At 44.7% G+C, this 25,418-nt stretch overlaps 1 protein-coding gene across 2 annotated transcripts in view; it reads left to right on the top strand.

The window, feature by feature from the left end:
• LOC308144100 (enhancer of polycomb homolog 1-like) overlaps positions 1-24,419 on the top strand; it is a 29,313-nt gene extending 4,894 nt beyond the window's left edge. The window contains exons 2-14 of one of the 2 annotated variants that reach the window (XM_080515142.1): positions 4,672-4,831; positions 7,921-8,066; positions 8,434-8,640; positions 9,684-9,832; positions 11,996-12,149; positions 12,969-13,127; positions 13,724-13,813; positions 14,018-14,166; positions 15,289-15,704; positions 19,587-19,810; positions 20,251-20,392; positions 21,109-21,469; positions 22,510-24,419. In XM_080515142.1, coding sequence (XP_080371268.1) covers positions 4,672-4,831; positions 7,921-8,066; positions 8,434-8,640; positions 9,684-9,832; positions 11,996-12,149; positions 12,969-13,127; positions 13,724-13,813; positions 14,018-14,166; positions 15,289-15,704; positions 19,587-19,810; positions 20,251-20,392; positions 21,109-21,469; positions 22,510-22,582 — 2,430 coding nt within the window. In that variant the 3' untranslated portion in view covers positions 22,583-24,419. Of the gene's footprint in view, positions 1-4,671; positions 4,832-7,920; positions 8,067-8,433; positions 8,641-9,683; positions 9,833-11,995; positions 12,150-12,968; positions 13,128-13,723; positions 13,814-14,017; positions 14,167-15,288; positions 15,705-19,586; positions 19,811-20,250; positions 20,393-21,108; positions 21,501-22,509 lie in introns of both variants that reach the window. The other variant, XM_080515143.1, reaches the window with a different exon arrangement.
• The last annotated feature ends 999 nt before the right edge of the window (positions 24,420-25,418 follow it).

The raw sequence follows: 25,418 nt of genomic DNA, 5'->3' as shown, positions 1-25,418 counted from the left end.
TGTCCAACTCCTTCTGTTAATGCGAGTGTCCGTCTTCTCCCATTGTTAATGTTTATAGTGTATTGTTCTCTGAGCGCATTTGTGTCTGGTTCCATTACAGAAACAGATCCCAGTCGTAGCCAAACATGACAAATACGTTGTCAGTGTTTCTGTGTAAACTGACGTTGTTGAGGACCAGTGATTTCATCCTTTACTCTGTAGGTCCTTTGTTCTCGCCCAAGATGATCCAGCGCCCATTCATAGAAACCAGGTCACCTTAAGAAGTCCCCCCTGACCAGGGGTGTCAATGACACTGGGATGAAAGTCAGAATAGAAAGGTTTCAGCCAATCTTCCAGGAACTCGCGGTCTCAGCACAGGTCTCCCCTTCACGTCGGGCAGTTTCACACCACCAGTGGAGTCAAAACCTCAAATATTAGTCGAGTCCTGCTGTGTATCTAAGTTCATGTGGATGTTAAGGTAGTTTTCTCTTGACATCATAAAATCGACTTGTGTGAAGAATGTGAAAGGTAGAATAAAGCTGAATTGTAATGATTAGATTTCCAGAACAATGTGACGTCAGCGTCTCAGAAACTTTCAAGTCTGACTGCAACAGTCACAACCAGGTCCTCCAATTACCTTGAATTGCCATTCACAAAATCTTTTTATCCCCACTGGCCCAGTTCCCCCAGCAGAGGAAATCCTGAGTCGGTGAGCTCGCTCGTGAGGCTCACAGCTGTGAACAAATCGGAATATCTTTAGGTCAGAGGCGGCTTGTGGCGGCCTGCCACAACCTGCCGAGGTGATCTCCTCGACAGGCCCGGGCCCGGCTCGTCTTTAATTGGCTCCTCGTGTGCTCTCCTTTTTTTTTAACGCAGCCTCCTTGAGCTCCGGGTTCACGAGCGTGTCAGGCAGCGTGGTTCACAACGGGCCACTTTCTGAAGATGTTTGACAAGTCGCACAAGAGCACAGATCGCACGCTGTGTTTGTGGAGCAGTGGTTTGTAGAGTTTACTTTAGGTCACGTCTGCAGACAGCTGCTCGACGGTGCGGTGGCCTGTTTTACTGTTTGTCAACAGAGCGTCGGACTACCGGCTATAAAACCTCACGGAGAGGAGCGGCCGTCACGTAATGGTGCTTAAAAATGTTAGTTTCTTTCGCGGCGGCTTTGGTTTGGGCTTTTTTGTTACACAACAATGCTCCGTTTTCCCTCCATTTAAACAAAACACAAAAGTAACAATGGTTGTATAACAATGCTTCTTGGCAAAAACACTCAGTCTATTTGAAAGCTTGCATTTCCATCACATTATTGATGGAAATGCATTTGTGAGATGAGTGGCTGAGCTGTGCCCATACAAAATGTACAGATTAATTATTGTCACAAATTGTGATTCAGGAAAACTGTGTACTGTCATTTACTAATTATTTTTTAAATGTAACCTTAAATCAAGTGTTAATTCTCTGATTCCTGTGCGTTATTGAATATTTGATAGAAAGCAAGATTTCTGTGACCATTCTCAAAAGTTGCTCATCCCTAGATTAGATGGCTTGTAAATAAACAAACCTTCTGGTACCGTAACACAGAGGTGTCCAACACGTTTCAGGTCAGGGGCCAGCTGGAGCCACTAACTGGGCCGGACCAGTAAAATAGTGCGATAATAACCTTTCAATTGCAACTTAAAAGGTTTTCTTTGTTGTGGCACAGAGTATACGTGATGAAAATATCTATTTTCACAAAAGCAAACAATTATTTTGGAAAGTGACCACAATCTCCACCATCTCTCCTGGAGCTGTTGCTTTATGCAGGTTTTTACAAAGTCATGGCTGTGAGGCTAATGCTGGGCTGCTCGCTTTTGTGGCAGCATCAGTAATATCTCTGCTCGGGTCTCCGTGTTGTTTCATAGCAATCAGCGGTATTTATCTCCTGCTCGTCCTACAAATGGATGCTCCTTACCATTGAGGCGCCATTTAAAACTGAAATAAACCAGCCTTTCCAGTTTGTGCTGAATGTAGATGTTCAGTCGATGTGTTCAGCGTCCATGGGTTGAATTCGAAATGAATTGGGTGAGGTGCTAGACGGTGATTGCGTTTCGCATTAAGGACCGTGCATCCCAGGCGTCTGTCTTTTCTGAAGCGCTGCGATTTCATGACGTACAACCACTGCAGCTTCAGACAGTTTTATAGTGGCGAAGCAGGATGACACAAAGCCGCTGGGTAATTGCGGAGAATCGTGTGCTTGTGTGCCGCAAACACGGCTGTGTGAGATTTTTAACAAGTGTGGCTGGACCGTCTGCAACAAGCGCGCGCACACACACAGCGGCTGTCTGAGCCAAAAGCAGCACTTTTGTTTTTGTCCCGGAACCTGTGATTTGTGTGCGAAAACATCCAAATTCCGAGCAGCGTGCCAGCTCAGGATCGTGATAGATCGTTAGCGAGCTGTGAATGGATGGCAATTCTGTTTGTGGTGTGTTGCGTGTTTACATCCCACACTCATTCAGAGCCATCAACAAAGCACGCCGTGCTTCACTATCTCCTGAATCCTTTGCCACAAAGCAGGTTTTTTTGTTTGTGTTTTTTTTTTTTTTTTTTGTGGGGGGGGGGTTATTATGTGTTGCTTGTGAAGAAAGTACACGAGGCCGGACTTGGTGGACTTTACCAGGGGCAGATGGTGGAGCTCTGGGCACACGCTGTGTCCTTCCATGCCAGCTCCCCAACTCTTGATAGGGGTCTCCCGTTACTCCACGCAGAGCTCCTCAAGCCTCAGGATTGTGCTTAAAGCCCTTAATCACTCCCAACTCTCTTAATCACTCCAAAACTCCCACGCAATTGGAATAGTTCTCAGGTTAGTGGAAAATTAGCTATTGTTGCTGCTCCTATTTGCCAGCCCCCATTTAACACTGACCCATATTCATAAAATTAAAAAAAAATCTCTGCCAAGAACCGGAAAGAAAGGGAAAAAAAAGTGTTGTGTAAAATGAGTAGAAGCTTTGTTAAAATTCTTGAGGAAGATAAGCTTGAAGTTGGTTTTGACGGATCGGCCATCTGCTGCAGCAAAACCTCCAAATATCTGGCTGCAGTGCTTCAATACTTAACACCAATGTTTGCTTTGACTCCGGCCTTCCAGCCTGCAAAGGTCTTATCAGTAATTTGTTGGTTTTTACATTATTTTAACAAGTTTGTGGAGGGAGTCTTTGCATATTTGTGTAGGATGCAGCACCACAGATAAGCGAAGCTCTTGAGTCAAACACATTTTCCATGTATGACTTCTGACTTGGATTGTCCCAAAGCTAGCTTTGTGCTTCTTAACAAAGGAGGAGTGAGTCACCGTTGCCAGTGGTAGTCTGTTTACCGTGCATGGCTCACAATGACGTCTGCACCACAAACCTCACACGTTAATGTACATCTGCAGTGACCATGAAGCCCACCTTTTTTTTTAAGTCCTCCCACATCCTTGATGCAATGACTCACACCTCAGTGTTGGTATACGATGTATAGGTGAACCAGCTTTCTGCCTGCTTTGACAAGCGAGAGAAAATGTACTTAAAAGCTAAGCTTTAGTTATAATTACATACTACAACGGTTTGCACTCAATTTTGATGGGTCAAGAAAGAGTCTCGCATTTGTGAATTCTAAAACCGTTTGTGCGCAGAACTTCTGACCTTTATTGTGCACAAGGTCTGCTTCTTTGTCCAATTTTAATGTAGCAATGAGCTTTGCACAGTTGTTTGATTTTATAATGGGTGACTATGTACATAATAATAGCGCGTCTACTATGCAAATTAGCCAGTGTAATTCCACATTGATTGGTTAGTGATGAGCCTCGCACAGACAATTGTACTGCTAAATTTAAAGGTACATTTTGAAAACCGCAATGAGACAACCCGTTAGTCCACTTTTTAAATGGCTTAACACACCTGGTCATATTCAAGTAGGACCTGTTTCGCCAACAACAACAACTGATAGGGAAACTTAGATAAGAGATGGAACGTCTTCTGAGTCCAGTGGAACTGATTTGGTCCTTTTTGAGATTCTTCCTACCCAGATGATTAAGAATATGCATTTTTAATGCGAGACATTGTTATGCTATGATTGTCTGACACTTGTGTGGAAGCTATTGTAGAGATGATGATGATCCTATTAGGATTCTGAGCTTTCTAACTTTGGGTAATTGTCTACACTTTTGGCTGTTATTATTCTGAACTGAATGGGCCAGCATTTGTGTTCTGTACCTGAAATCAAGGAAGTACCTTTTTCACGACCTGAATTCAATTTTCTTTCTTAATTACAATTTTAACCCAAGTTTATTGATTCAAACGGTCCATCTGGGACAGGGGCGTCGAACAGTGGGAGCATGGTAGATATCTCACTTTGGGTTTCAGTGTTGTGTTGTGTCCGCTAATCATAAAGAATTTGTTCAAAAAAAAAAGAAACGTTTATTTAAAAAATACTTTTTCGCCTGATTGGACCTTCTTTTTGGTCCGGTTTTGGATCACGGGCTTGATGTTTGACACCCCTGATCTAAGATCCGTTTGTCCACTCACACGAGTTGAATGTTGAAGTGCATCTTCATCATCTGATTTCAATATGTGAATATCGGGCTTTGTGTGGAGTGATTTTCTTCACAGAATATTGATTGTTTATGAAAAGTGACATGCCGATTTAAATCTGACCGTCTCCTCTTTTGCTCTCCCCCAGGAGCACCATCTCCAGCGGGCCATCTCGGCGCAGCAGGTCTACGGCGAGAAGCGGGACAACATGGTCATCCCGGTCCCCGAGGCGGAGTGCAACATCACGCACTACGAGTCGCTCTACCCCGGGGAGTTCAAAATGCCAAAGCAGCTTATTCACATACAGCGTGAGTAGCAAGCCACCCCACAAATGGATTATCTTCTTAGCCGTGTTAGCGCTTCGTGAGCGCGTGGTGATGTTGTTGCCATTTGGATGCGGCCGATGGTTGCAGAGACTTTCTATTCTGCTGATCCAGAGATTTGGATGCATCGGTGTTGGGGTTGGATGAGTAGAATTTTAATGGGCGAATATTGGAAGGCACTGTTGGGTCACTTCACTGTCGGTCTCATAACACCACCGTGTGGTGCAGATTTGTATTGCAATACTAAGCAAGCTGAACTTTTAAAGGTTTGCCAGCAGCACAACACAAAGTTACATTTTGAACAACATTTTAGCTCCTTTCTGTTTTTATTATATCATATCGACTAATATATATTACATAGACATATAATATATTGTATTTTTGAACTGGCCACTAAATGAAAGTAGTCGGTCGGTCTTCTGTTTCCTGCAGTGCCATAATGTGCTTCTTTTTTTTTTAATCGGCAGAGGTTTTCACAAAGTGTTTGTAGAGGCTGAACCACATTGCCCATGAACGTAGATGATGCAGATGTTACGTTTTTATATGGTAACCGCTTTTCTCTTCGCCTGATGGTTATTTGTCGTTAAAATGAAATGTATAGGAAGTATTGATATAGGGTCTGCCACTGTTGGCTCTTTCACAAAGCTACCATGTGCAAGAGTAAACTAAGCAGTGGGAGGAAATCAAAAGAAGGATGAATCGGTTAAAAAGAACAGACTGTACTAAGAAAGTTACATAATGGCTTCATAGACTCAATGGACAAAATAAGGACTGAATGCATATTTTGCTGGAATTTGGTGAATGAAAGTTTGAAACTCCAAGCTGAAGCAGCAATAGACCACCAAACACCACAAGACGGAGTTTAGACACAAAGAGTTTATCCTCGGAGAAAAGGAACCAATTTCCACAGAATCTAATCAAGAAACCGTATTTCACACTTGGTGTGTTATGAGGTTAATTCAAGTTCTTTTAGTAATTGTACAGGATTTGGTGGAGATGGCGTCGTCTATGTTTACAATGGTAAAAGTTCAAACCCCCGATTTAGACAGTGTTGGATGAGGGGTCGGAAAACTTGAATAGCACCACAACTATCCCTGCTCTCCTCCAAACAAACAGGCTTTATGAGGACCCATATCACGTTTAACCTTCAAAATCAAGATTGAAATGTCAAGAGTGTTTTATACATATACATATGTAACCGTGTGTATTCAAGAACAGTTCAGGAAAATGTTGATGGAAGCCACATGATTGCTTTTACAAATTTCTCAACTTTTGCTTATTTTTCCGTCTATAATAAACATTGCATTAAACTGGCATTAGAACCCGTCTTCGATTTAACCCTGGTTATCTCACCAAGGGTTGAAACTACATTAATCACCTGCAGTGAAAGGCGCCGCGTAGCAGAAAGTGGCTCATATTTTAGATGATAAAATATTAAAACATTCTTTCATTTTATTGTCACAGCTCCCACCTTGAGTTTTGAGATAAGGCTTTTTGAAATATGGTTGCCTGTGAAACGAATTTATAAAAAAAAAAAATGCTGTTTTTTGGGGGGGGGGGGGTGATGAAGAGCAGCACGTTGCAGACGTTATATCATTTCTTAGATTCTTTTTGTCTTGGCATGTTTGGGAGTCCAGTTTAAATCGTGGAACTCCTGCCGCGCGTCTCCACCATGATTCCACCTGTTTTTCCGTTATCTCCCAGTCGAAGTGCCGGGCGCCGCCAGGGGAAGCTGCATACTTTAGCGAATGCCTCAGGTTTTGACAGGTTTATGCCTTGATTATGGCGTTGCTCTGATAGTGACTGTGTGCAGAAAAACATTCACCCACCCTGATGGATTGCAACAGTTTGAACAGATTAATGTGTTATTTTTCTGGAGAAGCTCCAGGCGGCAGCTGGAAATTCTGCCCAGACTGGTGGAGCACATGAAAACTCTGTCGCCACGCGCCATGTTTACGAGCCAGCGGATGGTTACGCTCGCAGCTCAGGAGGCTGGCGTTTGTCCCGAAGAGCTGTTTTGCTGAATTAGTGAAGGCACAGGAGTTTGCATGTGTGCGGAGCTTTGTTTTGATCGACACTGCGGTTCTTTCTTTGAGCCAAGTGTAGCCGCCGTGCCCCGAGGGCTTCGTTATTGACTGGTTGACTCGTCACATTAAGCCTCATTTCAGGCTCAATATATTCGAGAAACTTCCCAAGTCCTTTACGTTCAAAGCTAAATGGAATCAGGATTGCGAAGTCTCTGGGCAAATTATGTTAAATTAGCTTGTTGCTAGCAGCAGCTGTTTTTCAGAGCATTTTGATATCCACTGCTTTCCTCGAGTCAAGGGATTCTAACAGTCTATATCTTCCTTATTTATTTCTGTAATGCTCTGACAAATTAAGCTTGTTTGCTTTTAAATGTGAATATTGAGTCCAAGTACAAACCTTGAGCTGCTTGCCAATATCGAGTAACGATCTGCGTACTTGTCTAATGCCATTATACTCCATACGCAAATGTTCTGAAGGAGTTGTGTTTTGCCATGAACCAGCTCTGCACACGTTTTGCGTTGACGCCACACTCCTCCAACAGCCTTGAAGGTTGGAGTATGATGCTGCATGTACAGTGTGAATAGCGCAATGCGTTTCATCTATGCCTTCCCTCATACATACTGTGGGCTCCAACACACTCCGGCTCGCTGTTGATGGATTTATCAGTCACTTTACTGTACTTTAATCATGTTTAGCATGTAGCATTGCTGGTCTGTGAGCCCCCGACCCCTTCAGCATGTAGCTAAAGGGGTTTGGAGTAAAATCCCCCTGATCATCGTACTGAACAGTTTAAACTACTGAGCAACATCAGGCGAACTCTGCTGGTCCATTTATCACTGGTTATTAAGTTGCCGGTGTTGTTAACGAACCACTGATTGCTTTTCACAACACTTAATTGAACTGAATAGCATGGATTTTATCAAAAGATGTACATAAGTTGTTAATAGATTCATTCATTTAATGCACGTGTTTAGTTCTTTAGTGTGTCATAACTCTCTCTGCTTGAAATATCATCGCCTGAGTCTGTCTCTCTTTTAATCCCACAGCTTTCAGTTTGGATACGGAGCAGCCAGACTACGACCTAGATTCAGAAGACGAGACGTTTGTGAATAAGCTGAAGAAGAAGATGGAAATCACTGCTCTGCAGTTCGAGGAGATGATAGACCGGCTGGAGAAAGGCAGCGGACAGCAGGTATTTGTCACCGCGCGTGGGAAAATTGCCGGTGTGAAAGGGGCCCGGCCTTTTACCCGAGATCGAGAGATGTTTTACGTTACTGTAGAAGAGTGTGGATGACTCTTCCGCTCACAACAATCATTTTAAGGTTGGGTGATTACCTTGCATGGGGGTTTCTTCAGTCACTGGGGTAGTTTGAGAAGTTTTGTGTGTTTTCACTCGTGATTTTCTGGGATGTGCCTGAAGGCAGAGAAGACGAGGTTGTTGTTGGGTTTTTTCTTGCCACATAAACCGTTTATACCCCGTTTTTCCATCTGTTACGTGGGTTATGTTCTTTGGAGGGCTGGGGCCATTGTACTGACGTGGCCTCGCTGGTTCCCTGCAGCTCGTCAGTTTGCAGGAAGCCAAGCTGCTGCTGAAGGAAGACGACGAACTGATCAAGGAGGTGTTCGACTACTGGAGTCGCAAGAGGAAAACCTGCAAGGGCGGCTGCCTCATCCCCAACGTCAAGCAGGAGAAGAGGGACGGCTCGAGCACCAGCGACCCATACGTGGCCTTCCGCCGACGGACGGAGAAGATGCAGACCAGGAAGGTGAGATACTTCACAGTAATGGTGCCATACATTGATCTGAAGCAGGCGGTCGCATTGGGCAACTTTAAACTGAAATCTAAAGATGTAAACAATCCGTTATGAGAAATGTATCGTCTTGGAAGTCATGTTGCTGAATATATTTCATAAGGGATATTCTAAGACCCTGTTTACACGACGTTTTCATGTGAAAATTTAAAACTTTGGTTGCATTTTGGTTGCAACTTTTCTGACACGCTGCTACTGCACATGTACGCTGCCTAATAGCTGTTTTGTACCTGCACAAGAATATGGACAATAACAACGTTTGCCTCGAGAGTCCCATGACTAACAGTCCATATTCTCCATATTCAGTCTGAGACTCCTGAGTTTTATAGTTTGTCACCTGCGTATTGTTACACTTGTTACAAAAAGAACCAACATCGCCAGCTCGTGACCTGGCATGCCAACTGCATCGTTTTTAGTGTTTCTGCCATTCTCGTGTAAACGGACATGGTTTTCAAAACATTGCCTTGTAGGTGTGATAAAACGATGCGTCTGGTTTGACAGAAGCCCATCGGTTTCCATTTGTTGTGAGTGTTAAAGTGCATTTTGGTCTGCAGGTTGAACCCAACGGCACCACAATTTGTTGGGAACAGACCCAGACAGAGTCTTTGCTTTGTGCACAGCAGCATGAACGCTGAATTAATCATTAATGTTGTTTCAAGATAGAAGACAATGTGTTCACTTGATGAAGGACTACAGATGTGTTCAGTGGTGTAAAAAGATTGTTTTTCTTGATTGCTCAGGTTACCTTTGTGGCGTTTCTTTTACTTTCTGCATGAGGAAGCTTCAGTTTGGACTAAAGTCGCATTTTAATGTGGTACATGAGCTCGGATGAATTGTCCCATCTTGTTGGAGGCGTCAAAACCGATCATCCAGATAGTTTCTCTTACAAAAATGTGTTGCTGCGAGAAATCTGTTGGCTTTTCCATTCATCTGACCTCACAAAGAGCTTCAAGCCTGAATAGAAGTCCTCGCCTGAATCGTTGCCGTTTCATTTTCAGAACCGAAAGAATGACGAAGCGTCGTACGAGAAGATGCTGAAGCTCCGCCGAGACCTGAGTCGGGCCGTCACCATCTTGGAGATGGTCAAACGGAGGGAGAAGAGCAAGAGGGAGCTGCTGCACCTCACACTGGAGATTGTGGAGAAGAGGTAAGAATGAAACGCATGTGTTGGGTTTGACTCCCGTGTGATTGGACCTCTGTCGAGACGTTAATGACAGGGTTCATCTCATGTTTCGGGCTCAGCTTGATGTTGAAGTGCATCCATTAGTTCGCGGACAGCGTGAGGATTTGAAGGCAGTTTCTGGTTGGACCTCTGAGGATTTGCACAGCGTCAGATCCCGCCTGCGTGTGGTGAACCCATGTTGGATCGGCCTTTGTTTACACGTGAAAGTAGAAAACACCGGTCTGCATGACGGAGGAAATATGCGTTGGACTCCTCGGCTCGGGTCAGGCTTCGCTGCTCCCGTTAATTGGGGCCACAGTCATACACACTGTTGTGCTTACATTATCAGTTCAGCCTGTTTATTCAGTAGTGTCTTGAGCAAACGAGCTCATTGACTTCTCAGTGCCTTGTCTCTGCGGCAGTATAGTAAACTGGATTTGTGTGTATAGGACTTTTTTTTTCTTTTTGTTTTTCTTTCCACACACCCCCCCCCCCCCCCTCAGAGGAGCCTTTGCTATCCATCTTAACATGACACCCCGAATGGAATGAATTTCCTCTGAAAGTAGCTGTCAGTGTGAGCTTAAATTGGACACTTCTTCTTGAAGTGCTTTTGATTTGTAGTGACATTTCAATTTCCTCTTGTTATCCGGCCGGCTTTCCGCCTGCACATCACAGCCGCGGCTCTCCGATAGCTTCCACCAAACACTTCATGGTTTCATGCAGGAGTGAGCGTGAGCCAGGTGCAGTCTGGGGGGGGGGGTGGGTTGTTAGCTAAGACGTGTTTAGGAGAGTAACAGAATTACATCAATACAGTCTTAACGTTTAGCAGCTTTTTATGATTTTAGCAACTTAAAATTCACAATATTTGTATGGTCAGTGACATCTTCGTTCATTTTCATAAAAAGTAGAATAATATCAGCGCGCGGCAATTACTCGACAGCATGCAACTCTTATTCGCCCGTTCTGTTTGGGTTAGTAATTTGTAATTTTCCTTGGTACTCGCAAGCAGGCCAGCTGGATTTTGACATGAGCAGGAAATAAACAAATATTCTTCGTTATATTTACCGCTGCTGCTGGTGTGACGTTTAGATGCAACTTCAACTGTTATTAGCCAAACTTTTTTTTTTTTTTTTTCCCCATCTGGAGAATTCAGCTGCACGTCCATTGTGGGATGTGGAAATGATGTTTCATGTCCACTCTTTGTGTCGTCACTGTGTTTGGCCAAAATGCAACATTGCTCAAATGAAGTGTGTGATCAGTCTCTGACCTCAGGCTCTCCCCCTCCATCGCAGTAACGTTCCTCTCACGTCCTCTCACGTTTCACTTCACACCACAATGGACCTGCTGCTTAAACTTTAGCAGCCCAAATGCTGCCTGCACACTCAGACCCTTCCATCGAGCGCAATTTCCATTAAGAGATAAAAATTTGAAGCAGAGGTGGCGAGGATGTAGAAATGGCGGCCTGCCACTCCTAAAGGAATGTAGAGGAAACACTGCTGTTCTTTGTAGTGACGTAGAGTATACATGGTGAAAATGTCTGTGTTTTCACAAAACAAAACAATTACTACTAACAATAACTCCAGTCTCACCGTGAAGCCAATTGTAATGAAATATCCTGGCGGTTTGCCTGGATTGGAACCTTTTGTTGCTTTGCCCATGGACCTTATGGGTGACACCCCTGCTCTACACGTTGCATTGACTATTACTGGTTGGCGTTTGTTTATTGCATACATCGCCTGTGAGTACACGCTCTTGAAGTCTGAATTTATTCTATAAGTCAGTGTCAGTGAAATTACCTCATATCCCATTTTGGACATTCAAACATTTCGTTCTGTGGTTGCAGAAATAAGATCAACACATTGGCTTGATAACAGTCGTTAGCGATCGTCATGACAACAGCCATTGGTGTGAATGAACTTTTTATTGGGTTCAACCTCTTTTCTTGTGCTTGATGCAGCATCCATTCTGATTAAAAAAAAAAAAAAAAAAAAAAAAATACATAAATCCCCATCCGGAGGAAATGAGTCCAAACTGTTTGGGGGGGAAACTTTTTCACTCTGCAGTTGGAATGTAACCATTACTTTTTTTTTTTTAATAATTTCTTTTTAAAGCAAAAACTTATAAATGGTTTCCTTCTGTGTCCGTCAGGAATGCAATGCCGGACTTTGGCAGCGAAGTGATGGCAGAAGCTCTGGCACAGCGAGCTCTGGTGAAGCCCGTCTACACCATCCCCATCATCCCCCTGTCCAGCAGCAACCAGTACAGACACCAGGACCACTTGGACATGAAGGACTACAAGAAAGTAAGCCTCGGATTGCTGCAATAAGCAGTTTCCTTTAGTGTGGGCGTTGGAACAGAACGCCTGCAGTGAACACCGTATTCGTCAAACCCGACCTTGGACTTTTTTTTTTTTTAATATTTGAAAAGAATTTCGGAATGGCAGCCCTTTTAAATTTGACAAAGAGGAAGACACTCGTGGGACGGACTGCGTGTAGTAAAAGTTGTATTGTGTATAGAAATGTGGATTCGTACGTCGTGATATTGCAGCACTTGATTACACAAGCGCTGCGCTGAAGTCTGTTTCGCCTCCTCCCATTAGAACTCCATTACCTCTGTGTCCAACAACTCTCCCCTCGCCCTGCGGGGGAGGCATCTATTTACCCCCTCATTGCCTCCCTCTTCCCCTCCACCAGCTGGTTGACTTTACACCCTTTGTTTACCCCCCCCCCCCCCCACATTACTCTAACCCCCTCATTTCTTCCATCGATTTGACACAGCAGTCCTTCACTGTTAGCTTTGTGCCCCCCCTCCTCACCCAGCGCTGGGTCTCACTCAATAGAGTCTAATCCTGGTGGAGTTGGAGTCTGTTCAGACAGGGAGGGGTCGTCCCACCGGGGAAGTTGGGGTGAAAGGTGGTGTGGGGCGAATTGAGGAGAGGGGGGAGGGAGGACAGCCATCTGGCACGTGCCGCCATCTGCATATCAATGCCCCTTTTTACTCAGTTGTTCCCTCCACACACTCGATTACCACAGGCGCTATTGTTTTTGCATTTAGCAAGCGTCCCCTTGATCGCGGACGGTGGCGTAAACATGTTTTCCTTCTTTTTTCCCCCTCCTCGAAGCCCGAGAAGACGGAGGCTGTGCGAACCAAAAGGAAATACGAGAAGAAGCCCAAAATCCCTCCGCTGGTGGCGCCGCAGCATTCAGGACCCTCCGTGTTCAATCCCAAGGACCTCAACCAGTACGACTTCCCCAGCTCAGACGAAGAACCCTTCTCACAGGTACCAGCTCTGTCCCGGATGAACGTCATGATTCACATCTTGTGGTTTAAACCCTGTTTACACGGCAACATTTCAAGTACACGTTGTATTTTGCGCTTTCTGAAAATCTTATTTATTTACACAGCATTTTGAAAAAAGTCTGTTTCCTCCAGGAAACGCTGAAAAGTCTATAGTTGCCATATCAAGCCACAAATTGGTCCTGTTGGTCGTTTTTGTAAAGAAATTGTAATTTTGTAAAGAACAATATGCCACGTTGGATTGTAATTTTGCGACTTTCTGCTATAAAACTGGCGAGTCCCCGGAGAATATGCACCGGGAGCCATGATGCTCTGGAGGCAAACATTGTTCTTAATGTCCATCTGCTTATACGTGTGCAGAACAACGATTTATGGCTCTGGTGCGCAGGAGCAGTGTTTCAGAAAAGTGGCATTATTCCTCGTTTCCATGACGACGGGAGTCGGAGAATTTTCAGAAAGTTGCGTTTTCAGTTTTCATCTCCGTTGTTGTATAAACAGACACCAAAACTCAACGGGCGTTTTGCATTTTCCCGTGAAAACATTCATTAATAATGTTTTTTGTGCGTGCGTTCCGTACAGATCCTTTCAGGTTCCTCGGAGGCAGAAGAGGAGAATGACCCAGATGGCTGCTATGCGTTTCGGAGGAAGGCCGGCTGTCAGTACTACGCTGTGAGTGCCCTCCTGTGACTCCCAGCATTCTATTTATAGCGCTTAACAGCAGGCTGCCCAGTCTGCCCGACAGTCCCCCCCCCCCCCCCCCTCACTCCGCCGGACACAACAATGCAATAACCAGCTCTCCCGCTCTTCCTCCCCACTGTTTCCACTTCCTCTTCACTTTTAACATCAAATGTTTTTGTATTCGTCTCTCCGCAGTCTCGCCCCGACAAGAGTGGAAGCTGGCCCTGGGTGAGCCAGGCAGAGGGCGGGCTCGGCGAGCCGCGTTTCCGCTTCTGTCTGACCTCGCTCAACTTACCGCGGCGCTGCATCGGTTTGGCACGGCGCCGCGTGGGCAGAGGGGGCAGGTGAGCGCAAGCTTTAATTGAATTCAATGGCGTGCATGAAGGCGAAGTGAAAGTGGGTGGCTTCCAGTTTGTTTTGATGGCGAGGGTGAATTTAGTTATATGATCACCATATTGTCATGACAACAGTGCGCATCAACTGCACTCATGATTCACCCCCCCCCCCCCCCCCGCCCCCCCCCCCCCCCCCCAAAAAAAAAGTCCAGAGTTGAGAGAAAACGCAGGAAGATGAAATGTGTGTGGGAACGCCACCAGTGTCGATCCTGAAGCGAGAGACGCTTGGCCAGGCGCTAGCTGGAGCTGCTGGGTTTGTTTACCGTACCAGCACTTTGGCAGGTGACCAGCGACCGTTTGGCAGCCATGTTGGATCATAAATATCAAGCTGGCTGGTAGAGATGATGAACACGACAGTCCCATTTAGGATTCACCTGCCGCGGTGGCCCGGTGACAAATCGTCCAACTTGATGTCCTAGGGCGGTGGGACGGCTGAGTAGATGAGCCGGCCGGCCAACCTGCCGCCTCCTGAATGCGTGTGTCACTGTGTCCGGGCTTCAGCTCTCCATTGAATGTTCTGGACAAGCTAATGTGTTTTTATAGTGCTGGGTGGTGTTCGACTGCATTGAACATGAAGCATTTGTTAAAATCTTGTTGGGATCAACAGTCCTGTTTATCAGACAAATCAATATTTATAATAAACCATAATTGGTGCTACACTTTACATTTTTCTCAAACAATACATAATCATCTTAATTTATAAGTGTGTAAATAAGACGGAACACTTTTTTAAAACCTCTTTCAAATCATACTTCTGTTTGCACAATAGTTTATTCAAGTAAAATTGTTTAAATCCCAGGCATCTCCAGTCCCCTGCGGTGTCTCCCAGGGCTCGGTCCAAGGCCCCATTCTTTTCAGAATCACCCCCCCAGATTTCACTGGAATAAACCATTTTTTTCAGGTGGCTTAAAACTTAATGAACAATGTTTAGTTTTTGGAACTTGGTTGATTGTTCTGATGAGTTTTCTAAGTCCTGCAAAAAAAAACCCTCAGTGTGCTTTTGATGGTCCTCAAGACTTTTGAGTGTCTCCTGGTTTTTAAGTGACTCGTGCTTTTTTCCTTGTGTTGTAGGATCTTGTTGGACAGAGCACAGACAAACCTGAACAGCATCTGCCAGAGCCAGGACTGCGATCCGGAGCCCTGGCCTCTCGCCTCGCCGCTTCCAAGCTCGCCGCTCCGCAACTCCAACGCCAGTACCTCAGAAACCAATACCTCGGACCCGACCAGCTCGCCCCGCCACCCGCCATCCTCGTCGCCCCTGTCGTCGTCGACCCCCATGGACCTCAGCCAGATCCTTTTGAACATTAAATCTTGCCGCTGGAGGCATTTCAGACCACGGACGCTATCCATAAACCCCTTGGGTGGAAGAGATTTGTCTCGCAGAGGAGTTAGGGATTATAGCCGCACCCTGTCAGGACTAAGTCGGACGCTGTCCGGAGGGGCCAGCGCTCTGAGTCGCACCGGTGCAGCAAACACTCCCATCAATGGTAAGTCAGTGGCTTTCTCCGTCACCCTGCTGGCTGATTTCTTCACCATCCGCAACATTTAGCTCCGGCTCAGGCCCCGTTTACGCCACACAATCTACCAGGTTATGCTATTTCAATAGTTTCCTTTTTTTTTTTTTTTTTATTGCCTTTGCAATTTGCTCTAATGAAAGATTGAGCGGCTTAAATCTTTCATCCATCAATTAGTTTCAAACTGCTTCAGATGTCAGACTCCATCTTCCTCGAGCCAGTTAGATGTGGGTTTTTTTAGTTTTGCTCACTCTGCCAGTTTTGATCATTTCATTTCAAACTTTTGAATTTAACTCAAGGAGCTTATTGATGGTTCAGTTTTTGTTTTTGGCTTTGAGACGTGCAAATTATTTCTATCAGCTTGGAGCTCAACTCTCCATACTGAAAGAAGAGTTGAAGAAAAGCAGTGCACTTGTGGTGCGACGTAACGGAAATGTATTTGTATAAATTTTTTTTCTAAATTGGTTTTGTAATGTGAATGTTAATTGTGGAGCGACATTTCTGATGTTGATGAGGCTCCTCCTAACTTGCAATGCATATATTCATGTGCCGGAATTGCTTAAATTAGAAATGAAATAGTATCGATTGACCCACGCTTGAATGAGTCTGAAGTAGAGAGGGAAATGTTTGAAACCTGTTGAAACGGGACGATAAGGGGGGGAAGAGTCTCAGCCGAGTCACAAAATGTGTCTGAAATCGGATCTCGGCAAAAACGAGGACTCGTCAGGCAAGATGAGTAGAGAGAACAGAGTAACTGAATGCATTGTTTGACACTTGGACGCAGTCTCGTATAGGTTTTGCTGTGTGAAGGTGTTTCATCATCACAATGTGCGGGGTCCGCCCCCTGTGGCCCTCACATAGATTGGTAACTTTGTGAACAAGCAGCAGCTATTAACCTCATTCATCAATTACTTCACCTGCAACCGTTGTCATAGAAACATGACGACTACCAATTATGTTGAAAATTCAGGGGGAGAATTACAAAGCTTGAGATTGACAGATATGTGACCTGAAATTTACCTTGTTTGTTTTTCTGGGTCAATGTGTCAAAGACTCATTTCAAGCATGAACTCAACAGGTTGGTGTGGAAAAGTTGGATGTTGTTTGTTGTCAAAGTGTAAATAGAGAAGGGAAAATACTAGAGAGGCCAAGATGATGCATTAGCTTTTTTGAATTGTGGGCCGTGGAGATTTCTGTGGCCTCGTGTTCTTGGCCATTTCCTGTTGGTTTTGCTCTTTTATTTATTTATATCTTATTTCATTGTGTGTTATGTGTTAATCCCCAGACGGGAAATTCCTTTTCTCGAATGGACCCATCGCTAGCAGCCACACAGAGTAGCGGCCCGCAGGGAGCTGGTGGGGGTCAACAGTGTTTCTCGGGAACCAGGGTTTTGGACTGTGGGAGGAAACCCATGGGGAGAACACTGGAAGGCCCCAGGTGGTATTTAAACCCACGACCTTCTCACTGTGAGGCGAGAGCTTTAACCAATGCCCCACCTAATTTAAAAAAAAAAAAAAGGGGGGGGGGGGAGGGGATTCTACCAATTCCTCAGATTAGCCAAATAACATGAGCTGCTGTTTGTCTGAAGCAGGTTAATTTACTGGACCCGTCGAGATGAAACTGCAGTATGTGGCCACACAACTAAAATGTTTGACACCTATGGTATAGATTGATCCATGTAGATTGTAGAATTAAGCTCAAGATTCACCAATACGTTTCCGTTGTTCTGGAAAAGAAAATGCAACACTTCTGCCTGGAGACGGGGGCGTTCAGGATTTGACTGATGACATCTCGTCTCCGCTCGCTCTGGGTTCAAAGTTGCGGTCGCTGTTGAGACGCTCAGAGATGGATGAGCTTTTCTATTGACTGTGCAGGGCTTGTCACTAGACTTTAACGCTGTTCCACAGTAATGTAAAAGTAGAGAATTTACTTAAATTGTCGCAGATTTAGAGATAAATGAGTCTTAAGTATTATCACATCAACCCAAGATCAAAAGGGGGAATGTGTATTTCATGGTATTGGATGGCTTATCGCATCCGGCTGTTGTCTTTCAGGTTTAAAGAAAGCTGAAACTTTCTCAGGGATTAAAAATTGTAACTGATTGATTTCCCGTTAAGCAACTAATTGCCTTGTTTGTAGTTTTCTCAGTTCTCGCCAGTGCCCACAGGTGTGTGTTTCGTGTTGATTACTTCATTGTTCACGCACAGTTCTGACTGCTTGGAAAAGTTTGTATCTGGCTGGAAGATGAGCGGGAAACGTGCCAGCTGGCTGTTGTTTTTGTAGCAGGACATGCTTCTGTGCGCTCTCAAACTGTTTCACAGCCTGCAGTTCAAGCTGCTCAGTCGGGCCTCGGGGGGGATTCAAACCGTTGTGTGATCGTACGTTTGATAAGCCTCCAAACTGGACTTTCCAGCAGCGGCACACACCTACGCCGAACACACCTTTTGACTGGTCTGATTGTCTGAAGCCCCCTGGAGGCATTGCTTTGATACTCGATGTACACACAGGTCCATCTCGAGAAATTACAAGACGGTAGAGAAACGGTTCCATCCCACGATCTTGTTCCACATATTGTGGGTAGATTACACATTTAAAGCTTTGTTTTCTTTATAACTTTACCTTCCAAGTCGTCCCTCAATCCATTTTTCTGTACACCCGTTAAAGGGTTAGATTCCCCATTAACAATAGATGGAAGCAGATTCCACGCTGGACAAGTTCCTCGGGCAAAACAATCACTCACATTCACCCCTGAGGGCAGTTTAGGAAACGCCAATTAACCTCACATGCAGGTTTTTGCACCATTGGAGCGAATCCAAAGCACCAGAAAGCCCTGAGTCATGATGAGTACTTAACACTACGTCACAATTCATGACAATCCAAAATAGTGGATCGGCATGGCCCCATTTACATGACAATGTTTGAAATGTAAACCAGTATGAAACGCTGACAAAGTTGAATTCCTATTGCAGCTGACATTTAACTTTAAAACTATGAGAAAATGGACTTGGAGTCACGACACCACATGTTAGAGAAACTATTTACTAGGGACGTGGTGCTGCAGTGGCAGCGTTTCAGAAAAAGTTCCTTTTCCCCAGTTTCTATGGCGATGAAGTCGGGACGTTTTCGAATGGTTCCACCTTGGAAGCAGTTTTCAGAAAGGTGCGTTTTCAGTGGCTCTGAGCACTGTTGTGTAAACACACGTCCAAAATGTTGCAGAAAGTTTCCCGTTTTCGATGGACAACGGGTGAAAGTGTTTCATAGTTTCTGTCTTCTAAGTGTACGTCATTGATAAAACAAAATCTTTTTTAAATGAGCCTGTTTATGTGGCTTTAAAATTCAAAACGACAAATGTGGAGACGATGTTCCTCCGAATAGCAGGGAGAAAAAATATGGATTCAGCATGATTGTTGCCGTTTTAAATGTGACAGCCGATGACTGCTTCAGTTTAATAGTGGTTGTAACGACCTTAAATGGCTTAATTTTGGCCTTTTTTTTCCTCCTCCATGTAATAAACCCAATAACATAATAACTGTCTAATAATGTAACGTGTAATTTGAGCCATTATCGCAACGGTTTCAATAATCTCTTGAGTCATTTCATGATTAAAGTAAAAAGATTCTTATAAAACTTAATATCTGCAGCCAATAGTGTAATGGCACAGAAATAAAAGTGCATCTATGATAGTGGATGGTCCTGAGGTCACGAGGGGGGCTGTGGAAAACGAAGCTGAGGCCAGTGCGTGCTGCCAGCAGCCCGTCGCTTCCAAGTGGAAAGACTTCTAACGTCACGCTTTGATCTGCACCCCCCCGTGTCGAATCAAGCATGGCGTGACCCCGGTCCGTCTCGTCCTCGCAGTGTTCACAGCCGAGCAGTACCGGCAGCACCAGGAGCAGCTGGCCATCATGCAGAAGCAGCAGCTGGAGCAGAGCCAGCAGCAGCAGCAGCAGCAACAACAGCAGCAGCAGCAGCAACAGCAACAACAACAACAGCAGCAGCAGCAACAGCAGCAGCAGCAACAACAGCAGCAACAACAACAACAACAACAAGCCAACAACACTCCAGCCACGACCAACTCACAGGTCAGTTCCCACAACCTGCAGGGCAATTACTAAGTGGTAGTTTTTATTTAAAAAGGGGAAAAAGCAGCGGAGGTACGAGGCTTTAATGTGCACAAACCTCCAATATTGTGTTTTTATGACCGCTTGGCGCGTTCTGGTAGTTTTGTCCATAAATGCCAGGCAACGGTAAACAAGGGCTTACTTAATAACGACCGCAGTGACGCTCTCCCAGCAGGAGAACGATTTCCTGTTGAAGGTCGGTCCTCTGAAGTGAGGAAACGCGACACATCCTCATTCCCACGAGTCGCGTTAACGCCACTGGCCCCGTTCCTGTTTGGCAGCAGGAGCGCTGAGCTCAGCACTTTGCTACTTTTGACCACAGCGCTCAAAGTTGGTTGGCACGGCTCCCTTCAACACTCCCTCTCTCTCTCTCTCTCTCTCTCTCCATTGTGTGTGTGCAGACACTCGTGTCCAAGACGTTGGACCAGGCCAGCGCTCAGTTCGCGGCCTCGGCTCTCGTCACCACGGACCAGCTGCTGGCCTTCAAGTCCAAAGACGAGCTGGTGCTGGCCAGTGGAGTCAACGGGGTCCTGGCAGGTGCAGGTGGGCTTCCCCTTCACTTCTCGCTCGCTTTTGATCACGACCCTTTGACTTGATACAAGCCGCTTGTTTCACAGTTTATATTCCAGACACACTAGAATGTTCTTTTTTTTTCTCCAACACATACAAATGTATAGATACAGTTAACTTGTGTACCAAGATCTCTGCCGCTTTTTTCTGAACACATTTCTACATTTCCGAGGATGTTGGTGCATGTGTGCACGAATAACATTATCCAGTAACTCGTCTGCATGCAGCACCACTGCCTTCAAGAAATATCGATTTCAGAACGAGTCCCATAAAGTCACAGTATTGATGTGAAAGTTTGACAAAGTTTTGCTACATAAACATCATCCAGTGTGTTAAAGATGCTTCTTGTTGTGCCGGCACAATGAAATAAACAAGAATGTCTACATATATTTTTAAAAACCACCTGAGCTTGAAAGTAAATAAGAAAATATGAAAAGTAGCGCCGGATGGAGGAAGTGAAGAGAAACTAAGAAGTGCTGCGACACGACACGGTTAAATGTCAGGATTTAAAGTTTAGAGAAACACGTCCTCCTACACGTTGTTTGTTCGTCCTCTTTCGGCGCCTGTTGGTGAAGGACGGGACAAAAACACCAGATTTTAAACAGCAGCAGTTGCCGCCGTGTTGCATCGGCGTCTCTGTGGCGACGGCGCCGGAGCGGATTGCGTGACCCGTCGCTCTTCTCTTCCAGGCGTCTTTAAAGGCCTGCACCTCTCCAGCACCACGGCGGCCCTCCACCAGTCCAACCAGGCCGCCGCCGCCGCCCCGCCGTTCCTCCAGCCCCCCCCCAACTCGGCCGCCCCGTCGCCCGCCGGCGCCCACGCAGCGCTGGGGCTGCTGGGGTGCGGCGCGGCCAACGCGGCGCCCGCCACCACTCAGGTCCTCATCGGGAACAACATCTGTCTGAGCGTGCCGTCGCCCGCCAGCCTGGCCGGGCGCCACATCCCCCGAACCCTCGGCAACGTGCCACCCTCTGCCTTAAAGCTGTCCACCACCACCAACCTGCAGATGCCCAAAGTCTCGGGAGCGGCGTCCATGGACATGAGCTCCAGGTGAGGACCGCTGGTCCAGACGAGGACTCAGGTGATGGTGGACCAGACTCTTATCTTCTAACTTTACTGTCTGGATTGTCTGACTCAGCACTTTTCTTCACCAAGTGATTTTAGTTTTTTTTTCTTTTAAGAACACGGAGGAGAACCTCTTGATAAAAGCTTCAATCTGTTGCTGGCGCTCCTTCTACTACTTGAAAATGAGAGTTTTAATGACACCAGTTGTTCACAATCAGATGTAATGAGACTCATAATAATCAGATTTCACAATCTGGAGCTAAAAGAAACCCTTCCATTTTCACAAATACATAAGGGTTGTCAATGGCGTGTGTAAAATATACATGTTTTAAAAAAAACTGCATTCATGGCCAAAGAGTGAACATCGAAGAGGAAATGAAATGTTGATTAATTTTGAGGAAATAAGTACAAATGATCTCAAATGAAAAAGAGAAATACGTGGCTGGAGTTGTCCGCAGATTGTGAATTAAGATTTGGGTCAGGGCGTCTCGCCGACCGCAGGAAATGAATCACGTCTTGTGCAAAGAATTGGTGAAGATCAGTAATTGGCCACGAATAAACAATTTCGACCGCTGAGATCTTTCGTTTCATTCCAAGTCGGACCTGTTCGATTCAAGATTTTCTGCAGCAGTAACACATTTGTTTTAAATGAAAGACCAGGAAGCATCGTGTCGAATATTGAAAGAAAGACGGTGAATTATTTTAAGTCTTCAGAATTTTGACTGTTAAGAAAGATAGCATCATTTATGTCAGATTTATTAGGTTCTTGTACAAAATGTCACTAAAGTGGCTTTAAAATGTGTAGAAATTGCTTAAAACTCTTCACCTTCACCCGTGACTCCTGCCATTCTAATAAGCACGACGTCCTAAAGTAAGATAACAACACACAGCCTGCATTGCGGAGTCTTCCTCCCGACGTTGCCTTCACTTATTCTGTCTCCCTTTGTATTTTTGCTGCTTCTACATCAACTTGTTGAATGAAGCTTGAACCGTGGCGCTGACCGTGTGCCGTCCTGCCTCCGCAGGGACAACCACGACGAGGACAAGCCGGCCCTCAACAGTATAGCAGACAACACAGTGGCCATGGAGGTGACGTAGTAGCGGCGGCGGAGCCTCTCTGGGTGCTGTGCATCGTAGCATCGGGAATGCAGAAGGGACGGCAGGACTCGGGACGGAGCGATCCTCATCTCTCATACTTTTTAAAAAAAAAAAGAAAGAAAGAAAGAAATCAAACTAAACACACACATTTCCCCCCACCCCCACCCCCCCTCTCTCTTTTTGTTACTGTTAAAAGTCAAAAAAGAAAAGGAAAAAAAAAAAACCAAGAAAAAATATCGACACCTGTAAATTATGAATATGGCAAAAATTAGTATCTGTACAGTAACTTACATATTTGTAATTTCCCCCCACCCCCTCTTGTATATATTACTTGAATACAGAACTGTCCATTTGTGATGTTTTGCACTTGGGAGTCAAAGAAAAAAAAAGAAAAAATAGAAAGCCAAGTAAGTTGTGGCGAGTGTGAGAGACGTGGGAGTTGTATAGAGAAGATTTTATCACATCATGTGCATGGTGCGGAGCCTGCTGTTTTTATCTATTTATTGTGCTGTGTTTACAGTTTTGTTTTGTTTTTTCTTTTCAGTTTTGTTTTGTTTTTTTGTTTCGTTTTGTTTTTCTTTTTTTTGTTTTTTTTTTATATATTATTTGTACACTGTACCTTTGTTGGTTCCTGTGCTGTAGTAAATGTTAGGTAGCTACGGACTCCTGGGTATTTTTGTAAAATTGTGAACACAAAGCAGGTTCCCCGGCCCTCCTTTTTTTTCTTTTTTTCTTTTGTTGATGTCCCTGGTCCCTGTGCTTCTTTCTCTGTGGATCAGTGACGTTCATGCAGGAGGAAGAGGCAGCTTCCATTCACATTGTCCCCCCAACACAAGTAACAAAACAGGGATGAAGTCTCTTCCCAGAAGTCTTTGCTGCTTCTGATTTAAAGCACTATTTTTCTTTTTTTTTTCTTCTTTTTTTACTTTTTTTTTTTTTTAGGTTTTTGTTTGTGGATTTGATAAATATCAATGCTGCTTTTGTATTTGTTTTTAAAATTGGGACGTCCATTTTCATGCAAGCGACGCCCCATTTTCTTTCTTTTTTTTTTCCTTTTGTCTGAATATTTTTGTATTTTTTTTTTTTTTTTCCTCTTGTGGTAAAATGATTGTAAGCTTCTTTTTTTTTTCCGTTTATTGAAAGACTTCATTCTTCCGTTGATTTGTTACTTGTTCATGCATAGGTGATAAGGGAGGCGAATGGGCGGTGATCGCTGTACGTGTTTCATCATTCCAGTTTTTAATAACGAAAAAAAAAATGCTAACGAGGGGGACGGAGAGGGCGAGGAGGAGGGGGGTCTCCTCTCCGTCTCTCCCCTCTTTTCCTTTACGTTCTTTCTTCCTTTTTGTTTTTGTTTTTGTTTTATTTTTTATTTTTCTTTGAAAAAAGAATCTCCAGACGGCTGCAAGGCCAAAAACCACAAGTATTGGGTGCCTTCCTTTGGGGAATTTAATGTTTCTCTCTTCTGTGAAGAGTTAGGCACAAAGGCAGCATTACTTAGTAGTGCTTCTCGTCTTTGTCACAATCTGAATGCCCAGTCCAATGGCAGGATGTATCTTTGAGGTTTACTTGTCCCACCTGGAGGCTGAAAAGACTTAAAAAAAAAAAAAAAAAAAAAAAAAAAAATGTGACAGAACTCTCACTAAAACAAGACAATAAAGCCCAGGGCATTAAATGTGAACCGTTTGGACTCTGGTGTCGTTTATACTTCAAAGTGTGTCTTTTGTCTTGAACCCGGAAAGTAGAACTTGGTGAGTTTCATGTTGTGCACAGATGAAGTCAAAAGAACCTTCCACGTTCAGGTTTCAGGAGAAAAACCAGCGAGGAAAAAGGTTCCTTCGATCAGCCGTGACGTAAATTTCAAGTTTTTTTTTTAATTGTAATAAATACTCTCAACTCTGAACCGGAGGAAAGAAGATCTCTGGTCCTCTTGGAAGACGTGCGTCTCGGTTTGTTTACAAACGATCTTTTTAGCGGTGTCTGCACAATGCATTCTGGGTAGTAAACAACAAACAAACAAGCTAACCGCTCGAATCAGAAAATATCGACGCAGAAAGATAACGTTGAAAAATATTGTGCAGGCAGCCGTGGAGTCGTGAGGAAGAAGAACTGAGGAAGACTCATTGATGTCTGGCCTGAAGACTATTGTGGTTGTTTGTGGCTCCCCGTAAGCTATAAGCTAATTAGCCTAGCCACCACAAGCTAAAGCGTCGGGACTTCCGGACCAATCAATGAACCGTGTGTCGTCTTCACTTCCTGTGGTCAGTGTTTGTTTCTGGTGTAGCTATACAACATTTTCCGGCGGTTTGATCCGGTCTCTGAATGTGAACGCCACCTGCACCAAACGAAGGTGTGGAAATCCTCGGGTCCCAGGAGTCCCGGGCTATCCGAATGTGAAAGCCCCCCCCACAGCTATTTACTTTGGCTGTGGTACGCATGCGCAGCAGCAGTGTTTCAGGAAGGTTACGTTTTCACCCGTTTCCACAGGGTTATTAAAATGTCGTTTCCATGGAGACGGGAGCATTTCAAACAAGCAATCGGAGATTTCTTACCTCCGCTAAGAGTCGACATGGACACAGAGAAAGGACACATTCCACATCCAGATCAATTGCCTTTATTCACTTAGTTTGGTGATCAAGTGATTTTATTTCAGAATTTGAAAAAACGCAAGATAAGACAATATGTTGCAAAATGAACATTTTCTATTGTAACAATAATTTTAACCCGGATCACCACCAATATTTCATTTGAGTCCTTCTACTAGTCAAAATGCACCAGTTTACCCATTTTTATGAAGACCTGCTCGATAGTTTTTGAGAAATCACATCAACAGACA

Source organism: Blennius ocellaris (genome assembly GCF_963422515.1).
Source record: "Blennius ocellaris genome assembly, chromosome: 19".
Taxonomy (NCBI): Eukaryota; Metazoa; Chordata; class Actinopteri; order Blenniiformes; family Blenniidae; genus Blennius; species Blennius ocellaris.
This window is presented reverse-complemented; position numbering and strand designations above follow the sequence as displayed.